The sequence below is a fragment of the Cyrtonyx montezumae genome, unplaced genomic scaffold, assembly GCF_038088225.1.
Source record: "Cyrtonyx montezumae isolate F1298 unplaced genomic scaffold, pur_monq_1.0 scaffold_22, whole genome shotgun sequence".
Classification (NCBI taxonomy): Eukaryota; Metazoa; Chordata; class Aves; order Galliformes; family Odontophoridae; genus Cyrtonyx; species Cyrtonyx montezumae.
Window position 1 is genome coordinate 1,479,682 of NW_027071959.1, and position 14,712 is coordinate 1,494,393.

A 14,712-nucleotide genomic window follows, 5' to 3' on the forward strand; every position below is an offset into this window, starting at 1 on the left:
GAAGAGGACATCCCTGGGTCCTGTGTGTGGTGCCGTGCAGGGGCTGAGCTCCTTCCCTGAGCTTCAGGAAGGCTGTGGTGCTCAGTGTGGTGCAGAGCTTGTGCTAAGCACGCCGCTGTTGTGAGACCGCATTACGGTGATAATTCTGCAAATTCCACAGCATTAGTGTTATTAAAGTGTCAGGCTGACATCTTCCTCAGCATTAAAACTCTTAATGCACTTTATCCTTTCAGGCTCATGGTGCTCCAAGTTGGAGCATGAGAAAAAGTGGTTACAGAGTGGAGGATTAACAAGGGAGAATAAAAGGGGATGCCCAGTCACCGGGCCGCTGTGCAAATTGTTTCCTTGAGTGCCGGCGCCCTTTGGGCAGGTTAAACTCCAGCAAGACACGCTGGCCTCTGTGGCAAAGGTCTGCAGGCTGCCCCAGGCACCCACAGGGAGTGATTGCAGCAGTGCTGAGCTTCCAGAGCTCGGGGAAGGAGCTGCCATGCTCCGTCCCCAGGCAACGAGCTGGGAGCCGCTCGTTTCTCATCTCCACGATAACAAATCTAATGCAATCATCAAAAAATAAAGCGGCGTTTCTCATGTCTTCTCCATTAGGGAAGTCTCTTGCTGCTGCTCTCTTTTCTCTCCTACCCCCCAAATTATCGAGGCCTCAGCAGTGTTTAAATCTCATGGAAATTTACTTTCGGATGCCAGCGGAGAGGTGGGAGTTTGAATAATCTCTAGTGCCATAGAATTCCAGAAGTGTTGTGTTCCCTTAATAAAAACATTTTTTATTTGGAAACATAAATGTTATTTTTCCAAAGGCATCGCCCCGAGCGGGGCTATTCTTTCTTGTCCTTCAGTTTAAGGTATTACAGCCCTTGGGAGACGTTCTCCTGGCTCAGCAGCCATAACCTTACATTTATTGCGGCTGTGGCCACAGCAGCCCCCTCCGATAATTTTGTTTAGGACTGTGAAATTTGCCTTCAAACCTGAAATTGAATCCATTCTCTGCTTTCAGCGGCGTGATGGGTTTCTGCATGTCTCTCTTTCCCAAGGATGTTTGCCGTTATTGATGCTGAGTGCGGCTATTTATCACAGACAATCCAGAACAAAGAAGAATTTATTAATAAGTCTCCTGTTCCCATATGCTTTCCCCAGGAACCTGAAGCATGCTATTTTCTCCTTGCCCCATTTATATCTACATGATTTTGCTCCTGTCCAGTCGGATTAAATGCTCGCTGAGGGGAAGGGGATGCTCGGCAGCGCGTGCCCTGCTTCGGCTCGGTGCCTCGGGAGGGCGATGCGGGCATCGGCCGGCGACAGAGCGGGGGAAGAGCACAGAGAGACTGGCACCCAGCTGTGGCACTGGGGCAGGACTGGCACCTTGGACGTGCCACACTGCTCTGCTCCTCCTATCAGAGAGGATGAAGAGGAGGATGGCATTGCTGCCCTGCAGGAAGCCCTGGGAAGAGTGTGGCAGCCTCTCTGGTGCCATCAGGGCTGGGGCAGCGGTGGCATCCCTGTCCCAGCATCAGCATCCTGGGGACAGCAGGATTCATGCTGGGCCTGGCGAAAGGGAAGGTGCCCAGGGCTGTGACTTGTTTTGCTTTGTTTTGTTTGGCTTTGTTTGTTTTTCCTTGTGCCTAATTAAAGGTCGGCCTACATTTGCATTCGGCGCTTTCCACTTGTCCCTGGGTGTTGTTTCTCGCTTGGCCAAGCCCCAGTGCTGTCACCTCGGGGTTCAGGGTGCTGCTTCCACCTTGGTGCCCCCGATGATGCCACCAATCCTCGGCCATCGCTGACGCTAGCCCTGATGGGCAATGTCCCCTCTGTGCTGCTCTGCTCAGCCCCACGCGACGTGTGTTACGCGTTTATAGGCTTTTCTCCATGGATACACATGCAGGCACGTTGGTAAAAATATGCGGGCGTACGAGTATATTTATCTGTAGTGCAGCGAAACCCGTGCAGGCTCCGAGCTGATTCCCCAGGGCGAGCACCACCTCCCTCCCGTGCCTTCAAAGGGGAGCCGTGCCGATAATTAGTGCAAATATTTTGAATACAGAACTCATCACGGGCCTTTGTCACGGTGACAGGCGGTGACCTGAGATGCATTTCTTCTTTTGTCACGTACCCGGAATATGTAATAAGGAGGTGACTAAAAGATCCTCATTCAGGCTTTGTTTCCCGATGCGGCAGGCTGCTCAGAAGTGCTGCCCCCCTCCTCCTCTGCCTCCCAAAGTGCCATGTGATGAGTGCTCTCCCAGTGCCATCCGTGGAGCTGTTGGATCCTCGTTTCTGCGATGATCGGGCAAAGGCAGCCGCTGACCGTGGTGCTGCCCAAACGCTGTGCCGCTGCGGGGTGGGCAACTGGAGAGGTTGGAAGGACCTAAGTCAAAAGTCAGACGAAGAACACACGAACATCCCTGCACCCCGAGATGCGCGGCACTGCGGCTGTGCCGATATCAGCGCGGCGCTGCTCCACTGCGGTAAATGCGGTGTGACAGCACCTGAGCGGGGCTACGTGCAGAACAGATGTCTTCCAACAGGGGATGAGGCTGTGGCTGGAGCACGTTGTGATTTCATCAATTATAGATCGCTTCCCTTGCCAGGAGCAGGCGTTCATATGTGGGGCTGCTAGAGGAGACACAATCAGATTGGAGGGTGAAATAGGAACTTGGGAGGAGGGATCTCTGCTCCCAACCAAGCCCTACTCATCTCCTGCCTCATGTTCCCAGTGGTTTCCTCTCCTGTCCCAAAGGGGTTGGTACTTGTGGTGCCCACCAGTTCTGCTCCACCACTTGTTTGTTTGTGGGATGGTTGGGACGAGCTCCTCTCACCTGGCAATCCCAATTCGTTAAAGGAGACACGGGGCTTTTGTTGTGGCTGTAGAGCGTCGTCTGGCGTTTCCACCGAACGTATAATTTGCCATGTATGAAAACCATTTCCAGAATTAATTTACCTACTGCAAACAGTTTGTATTAATGAAAATGCATTTTTCATGTGGGCTTGCTGGAAAAGCTGTCTGGGGCTCAAGAGCTCACTTCATCCATCCGGCATGAGTAGGAGATGGAATTTGTATAAAAATTAAATAAATAACACACCCACCCCCCATTTTTAATACAATATGGCCCAGCAATAATCTCTGAGGCAGACTGTGAGGTCTGCGGAAAAGCTCCATCTGTGGTATTTTAATATGCAGCATTGTCTCCCGTTTCAATATACCCCCTTTTCCAGGCTCGTGTTTGTGTAACCGAGATGTGAGATGCTGTCATCTTCCCAGGTCACATTTTGATGCTGGAAATTAACAGAAGTGGAGATGAATGCAGCCACGGAGCCCTTCCCGTATTAACATGCATATTTTAGAATAATTGATGCTGAATTCATTTTGCAGCCTGCTTTTCCCTAGCCTTCCCCCACCCCCTCTCTCATACATGCATGGAACAAATGCGGTGATGTGCCCAGATGGCAGCTGGGCACTCGGCACAGCGTGGCCGCAGGGCAGCGGGGCTTTGCAATGAGCACAGTGCCCATTGTGCACCAAAAGCCTGCGGGGTCCGCAGGGTCCCTGCAACATGGCCACACTGTTCCCAAGGCCAGAGCTTCTTTTGGGGTGCAGAAACCCCAAATGTGCGAATTGTGGGGCATTTATCAGAGCTATTTGTGGCTTGGATTTGGATTTGTGGTTTGATTTTGATTTTGATTTTTTTGTGAAGGAATGGAAGAGAACATTTGGGGAGCATTGGGAAATCTTCTCCCAAAACACAGAGATGCCGAGCACCCCCTCAGGCCAGCAGGACAACCAACACACCAGCTAAGCCCAGAAATAATCCTTGGAGATCAGTGGACATTTCATGTGCTTAAAGCTAAGCCTGGACTGAGGCAGGAGTGGGTTGCGGGCAGCAGCCGGCACCAGGGGCTGACCCAAGCCCAGGGGGGGATGGAGACCCTGTGGCTCTCTGCCCTGCAGCTTGCATGTGAAAATTGCAGCTGACTAATTGAGCACCACTGCTTAGCAAACATATCGCCTGCCAATCCACGCTTGTATCATTACAGCCTAACCTCGTGCGTTCTGTTTATCTCATTCCAGGACTACCGTCAGCAGAGCCACTCTAGGCATAAACTTAATTATATCTCCTTGGGTAGCAGCGGGGTGGTGATTTATTGCTGGCTTTTGTTTCCCTCCTCGCCTCTCCTGCACATGATTGCATTGTGTGCAGGGGGGGCTGCGCTCTCGCTCCCCTCTGCCAGGCACTGATTCCTGATTCCAGTTAAGCTAAGGGTATGGGGACAGTGGAGCTCCCCTCGGCAGCATTCTGTGCTTCAGCACAGGAGCCTGGTTCCTAGGAGGAGCGGAGAAATTGGGAAACGGGGAGATGGTCCTTCCAGATCCCCTTCCTGCTGGTGCCTCCGCTTGGGTGGATGCTTTAATTGTGCTTTCTGCGGAGGTTCAAGTTGGATATTAGGGAAACCTTCTCCAAAAGAGTGGTCGGGCATTGGCACAGGCTGCGCAGGGCGGGGGTGGAGTCACCATCCCTGGAGGAGCTCGAGAAACATGGAGATGTGGTACTTAGGGACACGGTCAGTGGGCAGTATTGGTGGTAGGTGGACAGCTGGACTAGATGATCCTGGAGATCTTTTCCATCCTTAATGATTCTATGGTTTGGAAGTGCTGCCCACACTGCTGTGCTGTGCCAAGGGCTGAGCAGTCGTACCCCAAACCTGCAGCAAGCAGAGCTGCTGGAATGCTGCAGGAGTGCATTGGTGGGTTTTGACCAAATTTCTGATTATTTTTCCCCAACAGAGGATCAGGTTGAGTAATTACTGGGCACGCATGGACTTGATGGTGTTTTTATAGATAAAATGTGAGTGGACTCCTGCCCTTGGTACCCAGAACATTGGCACAGTGCATGATGCTCTCATCTTCTTTAAAGACTCCCTGTGGAGTCCCCCAGCTCTGCTGCTGAGCTGCCCCAGCATTTCACTGCTTGTTGCTAGGAAATTGCAAATCGTTTCAGGGTTGGATTTGCCTAACTTTGGTTTCCAGGTCCATAGGAAGCTACAAAAAGGACGGAGGAGGGATGTCCTGCTCACGACGCCAGGAGGGATGCTGGGATGTGCTTGGCATTGCAGTGATTGATGGCCCAGGGTCTGAAGCCACGCATCAGTTCTTCTGGATGCACGCTGGTGCTGTTTGTTGGGTGGACAAACTGCAAGGATTTAGCAGGGCCTCCGCCACCATTATCTCCCACAGACCTTTAACTAGGTCGACATACACTTGCCTTGTCTTAATAATTATTGGTAAGATGCAGCTGATGGTGTAGCAGCTCCCCTCCTCCTGCTGCCAGCTCTGGGTCCCCGCGTGGGGGAGCGATGCTCCTGGCTTTGGGGCACCTCCTCTGTGCGGGTGCCTTCTTACTCCAAAAACACGCACTCGAACTCTTTGAGCAAGGGGAAATGCAAAGAATAAATGTAACCGTTCTCTCTGAGCCATTCAGACTTCACAGTCAAAGAGAAGGTTATGTCCTGGGGATTTTTTTTGCTGCTGCTGCTTTTCCTGTGCTAATGAGCGGGGAAGAAGTTCTGCCCTTTGTTCGAGCTGACTTCACTTGGCTTTTCCCCTCAGTGAGCAGCGGGGAGGGATGGAGGAGCTGTGCCTGTGCCCAATACAGGACAGCAGCAGCACAGGGCAGCATGGGATCGACCCGCTCCAATCCTGCATTTCAGCAGCAGGAGCTCCACATGTGGGGCTGCCAGCTTTCCTCATCAAATCAAAGCATGCTCTCAGATCAGCAGGAATCAGTGCAGCCTGGCACAGTGTGCAGCACTCCTGTGCTGTTCTGTTTTGCAGCAGGAGCTTCCTGGCCTCTGTGCTTTCCCATGCAAGTCCCATGGAACTTCTTGCTCTGCTTCACGTGCAGCCAGAGCATCCCAAACACGGGCGTTTTGGGTCCCATGTCCCCCCATCACGCTGCATCCCACATCCCTCTCCTCCTGGCATGGATGTTGTAAGCCCTCCCCCACCCCTCCCTGCTTCTGGGCTGATGGCAAAGCAGTGGCACTGCTCATCCCACGGGATGTAAGGTGCTTGGGGTGAAGCTGAGCACTGGGGCACCTGATCTGTGTTGGTGGCAGATTTCCCATTGAGAAATGAAAGCTGGAGCCACGCTGCAGTGTGTGCATGGGCTGGGGGTGAGGGCAGGGGATGGCTCGCACGCATGTTTCGTGCTATTGCATCTCAGCAATGCAAGGTTTACTGAGCAGGCTGCAAAAAAAAAAGAAAAAAAATCATTACATATGCTGCTAGTGGCCTGGTTAATTAAGATACACAGTTCTCCGGGTAGGAAAAGACGACCTATATTTACTGTATGTAGGAAGACATCTGTCAGCACGAAGTGGAGATACCCAGCGCAGGTCTGTCCTGCTTTCTGCAGGCTCAGAATTGCTACTGTTGGAGGCTCTGATGCAGACCAAGTTAATTTTAAGATGACTGTTACTATTCTAAACATAAGGAAGGGCATATTTAGACTCTCAGTACTCAAGAAGGCAAAACCCCCTGCATGTTTCTAGTAATTTTCCCCTAACAGTTTATACAAAACAACAACAACAAATCCTATTTGGTTTCCGCAAAAGAATATGTTCGAGGGTGATCGTAAAATAGATTATTTTTAAATCTGCAGATGGTTTCCACATATTCCTCCTCAGCTCACTGCAGCTTTCCACCTCAGTAAACCGGTTTGTAATTTAGCCGAGGGCTGTGGAGCAAGCGTTCTGCCGTCTTGTTTTTCTTCTTCCCGTTCTTTATCCCCCCGCCTCGCCCCACTTCCACTTCTCTGTTCCCGTTCTCTTTTATTTCCCATTGCTTTTTCCCCTTGCACGAGTGGCTGTTGTGCAAAGGAGTGCATCCAGCTCGCAGCCGGACTGCAGGACGTCCCACCAGAGCCCGTGCAAAGCCCCTTCGGTGCGCAGTGCTCCCTGCAGCTGATGGGGATCTCACTGCTGATGTGCGGCCCTGAAGGAGATAATTAGGGAAAAATTGCACTCTCAGCCCTCTGATTGCAGCTCTCCCCCACCCAGACCCTGGGAAAAACACACACACACATACACATGCAGAAAAAACCCTCACTGCTTTTTTATTTCTTTGTTCTTTCGTGGATCGGTGTTATAATTATTGAGATTTCACTGCAGGGCAAAATGATCATTTGACAATGTAAGTGGGGAAAATAACTCTGGCGTTATCCAGCAGCCTCACTCCTGTCACAATTACGGCGCGACTCCTACAGACTTCAGTGGGGGGACACATTTCCTCCCATGCAGGTATTTGTCCTTTCAAGGTTTCTCTGGGTTTGATTGCAAATGTTAGGATTTGTCCCTCCTGTATTTTTAATAACCTGAACTGCTGACGGATCGGAGCGGGCCGTGGAACCCATTGTTTTCCCCACTGTTTTCATCAAGCCTTTCCCATTTCCGTCACTCTCCACGCTCACAACGGATCTTTATGGGCAAATACCTTGGTTAGAGCTATTCAACACTGTTTGCACAGGAATGTCTGCAACAGCAGCAAAACCCAATTGAAGAAATCAGGGGGAAATTGATGGGACAACGACATGTGGGTCCATATCAAGTGGCCCAACGTGTTCACAGGGCAGCTCCGGGGCACCCCATGGCTGCCCCATTGAGGAGGTCAGTGCTGACATCAGGCTGTTGCTGAATTTTCATCCTTTCTTTAAGCTCAAGAACGCTCCAGTGCACGAGAGGGAAGCAGTGCCATGCTGGAGCTGGGGGTCCCTTCGGCAACATTGGCACAGACGTCTCCAGGAGCCCTCAGTCCTTCTTGGGGTCACGTTGGGAAGGAGCCCACTGTCCCCCATCAGTCACCCCGAGGCTGATGAGAATGAGCTGACAGAACGGAGCAGCATTAGCCTAATTATGGCCATAAACGATACCTCGGCGGTGGATTTTCCTTTCTTAGTGACTTCCTGTTTTCCTCTTTGAGATGCAAATTTTTTGCACAGCTCTCAATCCAGATCCCCTCCTCATTAGCATGAAATCTGACTGGTTCTGCGATTTTTTTTTTTTTTTAATAGCGAACGGGAAGAAAGAAAAAAATAGACCAAAAATTAACAAAAATGACAAAGCCACGCACAGAGTGGCACTGAAACCCTCACAGTCGTTGAGAGGGAGATTACAGGGGGGGAAGATGGGGTGCGGGCACCTTGGCAGCCCTGTGCCATTGCCAAGCACGGGGGCTGAAGTGTTTGCTTTACCTCTTCCCATAGGATGGCACTCATCAGAGTGGGGGGGTTAAAAAAAATACCACCCAAGTGGATTTTTATTTTTATTTTATTTTATTTTACTTTATTTTACTTTATCTTACTTTCTTTTTTGCCGTCCTCTCTACCAAGGGCGGGGAGCAGACTCGCTGTAGCGCTGAAGCAGACGTCACTGTTTTGTGCTAAATGTCACTCTGGTAATATTTAGCTGTCTTCAGAAATGAAAATACAGTTTGTGCTGAAGCGATGTGCTGTGGGGACGGGGCCGCCCTCACCCCCTCTACCCCCCAACCCCCCCTCCCCCCAGCTCTGCTCCCAGCCCGTCCCTCCCCTCTGCTCTGCGCCACATAATGAGTTTGATAAGAAATTGTCTCGTTAACAGGATTAGCCATGGAAATCTCGAGTCCCCTCCTCTTCATTTTGTAACGCTCTTCATCCTGTTCTGTAATTTTCTGCTGGAATTAGGCATCTCCGGGCCACCTCAGGAGATGGATTCCTCCTCCGTCCTCAACAGCACTGGGGGGGTTGGGCCAAAAAATCTCAGCGGGGTCTGAAGCCCAGAGTGGGCAGTTCTGCCCGGCGTGAGCCCGGTTTGTCGGAGGCACAATTTGGCATTTACTCCTGTGAGAGTGAGTTCTGAGAGTGGCCCTTTGGTAAATAATTACTCTTGATTTAATAACTCCTAGCAGCCCTGCAGGACGTGCTGCTTCCCAGGGAGTTAATAGAAAGAGATCTTTCTTAGCATCTGCTTCCCCAGGTTTGCTGACTGTAAGCCCGTGGCTGGGAGGTGGCACCCAGGTTTCGGTGCATGCTGCAAGTAAGCAAACTGGAGGAGGAAAATGTCTGAAGCAACTGTGCACTGGAAATAAGATGTGCACAGGGTATTAAAGTGACAGCAGCATTTTTCATTTTCTCACGTTAAATGAAATTAGCATTTCTGTGATGATTTCCTTTAGCTCCTACTGGGACTGTGGTTGCAGCTAAAAAATGCAGCCTTTTGCTTTTTCATTAAAAAGCTTCCTGTGCTCAAAACCCTAACTTCTCCTTGTGCCTCCATTGCCCAAAGAGGAAGGAACACAGAAAGCAGACCCATGGCACCGGTAGTAGAATGATGTGGATGCTGACTATTGCTTGATATTGCTTGTAAGATACCAGGAAAGAAAAGGAAGTGTGGGGCAGGGAGAGCAGGGCCATGGTGCGTGGGAGCTTCAACACAGTGGTTCTCACCTGGCAGCTTCCCTGTGAGCTGAGTCATTCATTGCTCAACTTTTGATCCCTTCAGTTTGGGTGTCTGCAAGCAGCTTACACCCCTGTGCTCAGCTCTGTTGTACAGTGCAGAGCTGTGTTGTACAGCACACAGCTCCACCATACAGTGCACAGCTTTGCTGTACAGTGCACAGCTCCATCACACCGTGCACAGCTCCATCACACCGTGCACAGCTCCATCACACCGTGCACAGCTCCTCCATACAGTGCACAGCTCTGCTGTACAGTGCACAGCTGTATTGTACAGTGCACAGCTCTGAAGTACAGTGTAGAGCTCTATTTTACAGTGCTCAGCTCCATCATCCAGTACACAGCTCTCATGCAGGGTGCACAGCTCCATCATCATACTGTACACAGCTCCATCACACCGTGCACAGCTCCTTCATACAGTGCACAGCTCTTTCATGCAGCAGTTTGCAGGGGCTGCTCACGTACTGCCAGCCCCGGCCATAAATCCCACGTTCAGAGCCAAACCCAGGGCTGGGGGAAAACCGTGGCATTTCCTCCGGTGTTTATTCGCTCATCCCCTGCAGACTGCTGTCCTGCAGGTAATTCTGTACTGCATTAAGAGGTAATGCAGCAGAAAATTATCCGCTGCTGTAATGCAGCTCTGGAGGGCACGGGATGGGGTTTACCGTGGGATTAGAGCTCAGAGTCAGGCCCCGGCCCCTCGGCCCCTTGGCCCCTCCTGTGCCACCGGGACACGGGGCTGCCTGGCAGCTGTGTGACAGCGAGGTGACAATTACTCCGCTCCTCAGCCGCTCCTGCTTCTTTCTCTCCCTCTGCCTCTCTTTTTTTGTTTCATCTCTCCTTCTCAGAAAGCCCATTTAAATGCAATTCCATTCTTAAAACATCTCCCTCATGCATGTCTAATGAATGTCAGGCAGGCATGCTGACAATGGGCCCGAGTAGGATCCAATCTCGCCGAGTGTCTACAAGTCATTTGGAAGCAACCCTGGGAGCGCGCCCAGTTTTATTACAGCGTAATTAGAAATAAAATCTTGTTGCAAGAGGAGAATGAGAGATGGGTGTTAATCCTGTAACGGGAGGAGATAGAGCCGTGCTTATAAAGGAGATTAAGGGGAGGGGGAGGCGGGCAGCTTGCCGTGACTCTCCCCCCAACTTCCATCTGTGCTGTGTGGGTCTCAGCTTGGGGGGGGAGCGTGGATTTTGGGGTGGCCTTGCACGCTGCTGTGATTCAGTGCTTCTGCAGTGCTCTGACCAGGAGCGAGCGTGGGGAGGGATTATATTTAGGTCTGCAAGGGGAGGTCCTGGTGATGCTCCGCAGCTGTCTGGGAGGGGTTTTTAGGGCTTTTGCACAAAGCTCACCGTGCGCTCCGGCTCCTGTGCACCGCTGGCAGCTGGCACCGCACCGGGCACTGGTGGGCATGCACTGAGCTGGCTGCAGGGCTGTGCTCCCATCCCATCGTCCCCTCCATCATCCTGTGGAGGGGAAGCATTCTGAAAGCTGCCACCACCCCACTGCGGTGCCCGGGACACAGCGTGGCTGAGGTGCAGTGCTGCAGCCTCCCCAGAGCGACGTTTCTAGGACACGGTATTCTCGTTCCAGTGAAGCCCCGTTCCTCCAGGATTGAGGAGGAGGAGAAAGAAGGCAGGGAGCCCTTTGGTGCAAAGCGTGACCCACTTACTCAGCTGGAGTTGGTGATTTTACAGATGCCCATGGAACTTCAAGGTGGAAGCGCTGTGCTGGGTGCTGGGCTGCTCAGCTTCGCATGGCTACGTAGGAGAAATGTGTTTCCTTTGAAAGGGCTGGGGAGCCTGCGACTGCCTTACACGTCCCCTGGGATCCTGTGTGCAGGGAAACATGTAAATAAATCTGTCAGATATCGTGCAGCTCTTATTAAATTTGCATTGGGCTCGAGTCGTGGCTCCTATTTACCGTCTCTGGGATGGATGGATGGATCTTTAATTTTCGCGCCTCATCCGGGCGCCCTCTGCTTTAGGTATTTGCTGCGGCACTGAGCCCGGGATCTGGGATGAAGAGGTGTGTGGTGCCATGGTCCCAGCGTTGGTCTGGGGGATGTGGAGTGGACCAGATGACCCTTCTGGCTCTCTTTGGTGAAAGGCACTGGGGAGGCATCCTCATCCCCATGCAGGAAAACCACAGGCTGTGTACTTTGGGGCTTCCCTCTCTGTACCTTTCCCCCAAGGGAAGCATTTGTCACTTTAAATGTGTCCAAAAATAGCACCAAACATTTATTGAATTTGTCCGGGATGCCTTGGGTTGCATATGCTCCAAGTATGGCTAATTCATAAATGCTGGCACCTATTGATTCTCCAGCAGTTAAAATAGACTGTGTAAGAAAATATTGGCCCCAGAGTACCAAGGGAAAGTTATCTCATTAGTCTCATGAACTATAAAATGTGCTCTCTCCTGAAGCCCTGACCCCATTGTTTTTATAAATCTATATTGAATGGAGCAGTAACTGGTAACCTATATCGACTGTAATTTTTCTCTTGGAATTGGGAGGCCCTTGGGACTGATGTTGGAGCTTTGTGGCCACTACAGGCAGCTGGATGGGGACAGCATTTCAGTGACAAAGAATACGTGTGGATGTGTGTATGTACAGGGAGAGATCCTCCTAATGCTCTGCTTGAAGGGGAGCACCTCTCTTTCCTAGTGATGGGGACCCTGGTGATGGGTACCTCAGTGCTGGGTTACCAGGTGATGGGTTCCTTGGTGGTGGGTACTCTGATGATGGTTACCTTGGTGACAGATATCTGTGATGGATACCTGAGTGATGAGCACTCTGCTGATGGGTACTATGGTGATGGGTACCCCGCAGCAGGGAAGGGGATGTAGGGTATTGCAAAGCCTTTGCCACAGTAGCAGCTGAGATCTGGCTGGAAGAGTTATTAGAGGCACATCGCTCCAGCCTGGCTGTGGATGTACTTAATCCTCTGCATCCTGTAAAGCTTTTCCACCTCCTGGCAGGCAGAAAGATCTGATTTTATTCGGCGACCTTCGACGTTAATCTCGCTGGCTAACTGAGCCATAAGTCACTCCGGTGAGGTCTCCGTCAGACCTGCTTACATCAATTATTGCCCTGCATCTTTCCCTTGAACCAATGCAGTGCTCCTCAACCAAGTTATTTGTCCCTTGTTGGGGAAAACAACCAAAAATAAAACAAACAAAAAAAGAATTGAAGCTGTGCTGTCGAGTTGTGTAGACCTTACATTTAACACAATGGCATCTTTGAAGCCACGCTCCTGTCTGGCCCTTACCCAACTCGCAGGCTCCATCTGGATCTGTGCATGCTGGCGAGCTCCAGGAGCTGAGTGTCCAAGGTGGCACGAGGTCCCCACGGTGCTGCTGCTGCTCCTGGGTCCCTGTGCATCGCTCCCACTCTCTAAGTCTTTGTTTCCAGAGTGCTCACGAGCGTGCCTGGCAGCAGGGCTGCAGTTAGGCATGCACAGAAGTGCGCGCTGTGGGGGAGGCCAGCTGGGGCTGCGGAGCACTTTGCAAAATGCAGCAGCTGTTACCATAGAAACTGGCTCCCCCCTTCTCAAATTCCAGTGCAGCCAATGCTCTCTGCTTACTGGTTTGATGGGAGATGAAAAATTAATGCTTGATTTGCATGCTATTTCAGCTGCGTTTGCAGGACTGCTCCCCTTTCCCTTTTACAGAGGTTTGCATGAAGCTCTCGATGCCACCAACTGATGGTGTGGGACACTGACCCCTCCAGCCCTGTCCTGAGCTCATGGGATGCTCAAGTTTCTCCTGCCTATGCCTTCCGTAGCCACATCTTGGCTTGCATCTCAGTGAGGCTGCTATTTCTTCTGTCTGGAGTCCCGAATACTCTCAATTAGAGTCAAGCCTACCCGTCCAGCTGAGCTGCAGCGGGGTGGGGGGCGGTGCCAGCAGGGTCAGGGCTGCCCTCCACTCGGCTCTTGTGGTGGATGCTGTCCAGTTCCTGGGTGCAGAACTGGTTTGTGCCAATCTGCAGCCTCCGGTGCTGCATCTGGGGGCAGGGAGAACTTCTGCCATCCTCTCCAGAGGCTGTTTTGGGAGTTTTCCTTTTGTGCCTTTCCCACGTGCGTGTGCTTACCTAAAAGCAGCCAGCCAGTGCCACAGGGCTGTGCTGTGCTGCCCGGTGGCCTCAGCAATCGTTCCCCGGTGCTCCACTATCAACTCAAGCCCTTATTTGTTTTCACACGCTTCTAAGTAAGTTAAGCTAATTATTAACTCAGCAGGATGGATTCACTTTTAATTGCAGCGTTGCTATGCAGCACTCTGAGATGGGCTTCATGGTGCGTGCTCCTCTCTTCAACCACAGCCACCGAATTGCTGTGAGCTCAGGGCTGTGCCCACACCGTGCACATGGGCACTGGCATCAGGACCAGGGGCTGCGGGCAAGCTGCAAGGACAGCCCACTTTTGTACCTCAGTGCACGGGCAGGATGTGTGCCGCAGGATGAGTGCTGCTGTGTGGGAGTGCAGTGCCCAGGGACGTGTGGGCTGCTGTTGCACACCCGTGTGCAGCACTCGTCCTCTCCACCTGCCCAGAACTGCAGCCCTGGTGGTGCCAAGCCCGAGCACAGGGCTCTCCCTGGGGGTGCATACAGAGGGGGGGAACATGCAGTGCGAGGACCCACTCACCCTTCCTCTCCCTTTCCTCTTTGTGTGTCCAGAAAATAGGTTTTTTATTACTTCTTACGGAGGTTTGTACATATCGGACGTGCAGAAGGAAGATGCCTTGTCCACCTACAGGTGTATCACCAAGCACAAGTACAGTGGGGAGACGCGCCAGAGCAACGGGGCCAGGCTGTCGGTGTCAGGTGAGCGCGTGTCCCCTGCGGTGTGCTGGGGACGAGCCCAGTCCCACCCAGCCCTGGGGACAGCACCCAGCCCGCGTAGCCCGCTTTGTGTGCACCCTTTCCCTTGTCCCCGGAGGGTTGTGAGGAGCACAGGGGGTCCGTGCCGTGCCCCGATGCCCGGCGGTGGGCAGCCGTGCCGTGCAGCACCCCGAGCAGGAGGCGACGGGGCGCGCGGCGATGCGATGTGACAGCTGGCGATGTGAGCAGCCTGACGCGATGTGACGAAGATGCAAGCGATACTGCAGCCGAGCGACGCAGTCCGTAGTGCTGACTGGCTCCGGGCGCTCCCGGCTCCGCTCACTGCCCAAATTACTCTGCTCGGGAGCTGCATCGTCTCTCCTGCCCATCAG

At 52.2% G+C, this 14,712-nt stretch overlaps 1 protein-coding gene across 1 annotated transcript in view; it reads left to right on the forward strand.

Annotated features, from left to right (window-relative positions):
• DSCAML1 (DS cell adhesion molecule like 1) overlaps positions 1-14,712 on the forward strand; it is a 78,245-nt gene that overhangs the window by 37,766 nt on the left and 25,767 nt on the right. Inside the window, exon 4 of the mRNA XM_065738417.1 lies at positions 14,177-14,323. Within this exon, the coding sequence (XP_065594489.1) occupies positions 14,177-14,323 (147 nt within the window). The remainder of the gene's footprint in view (positions 1-14,176; positions 14,324-14,712) is intronic.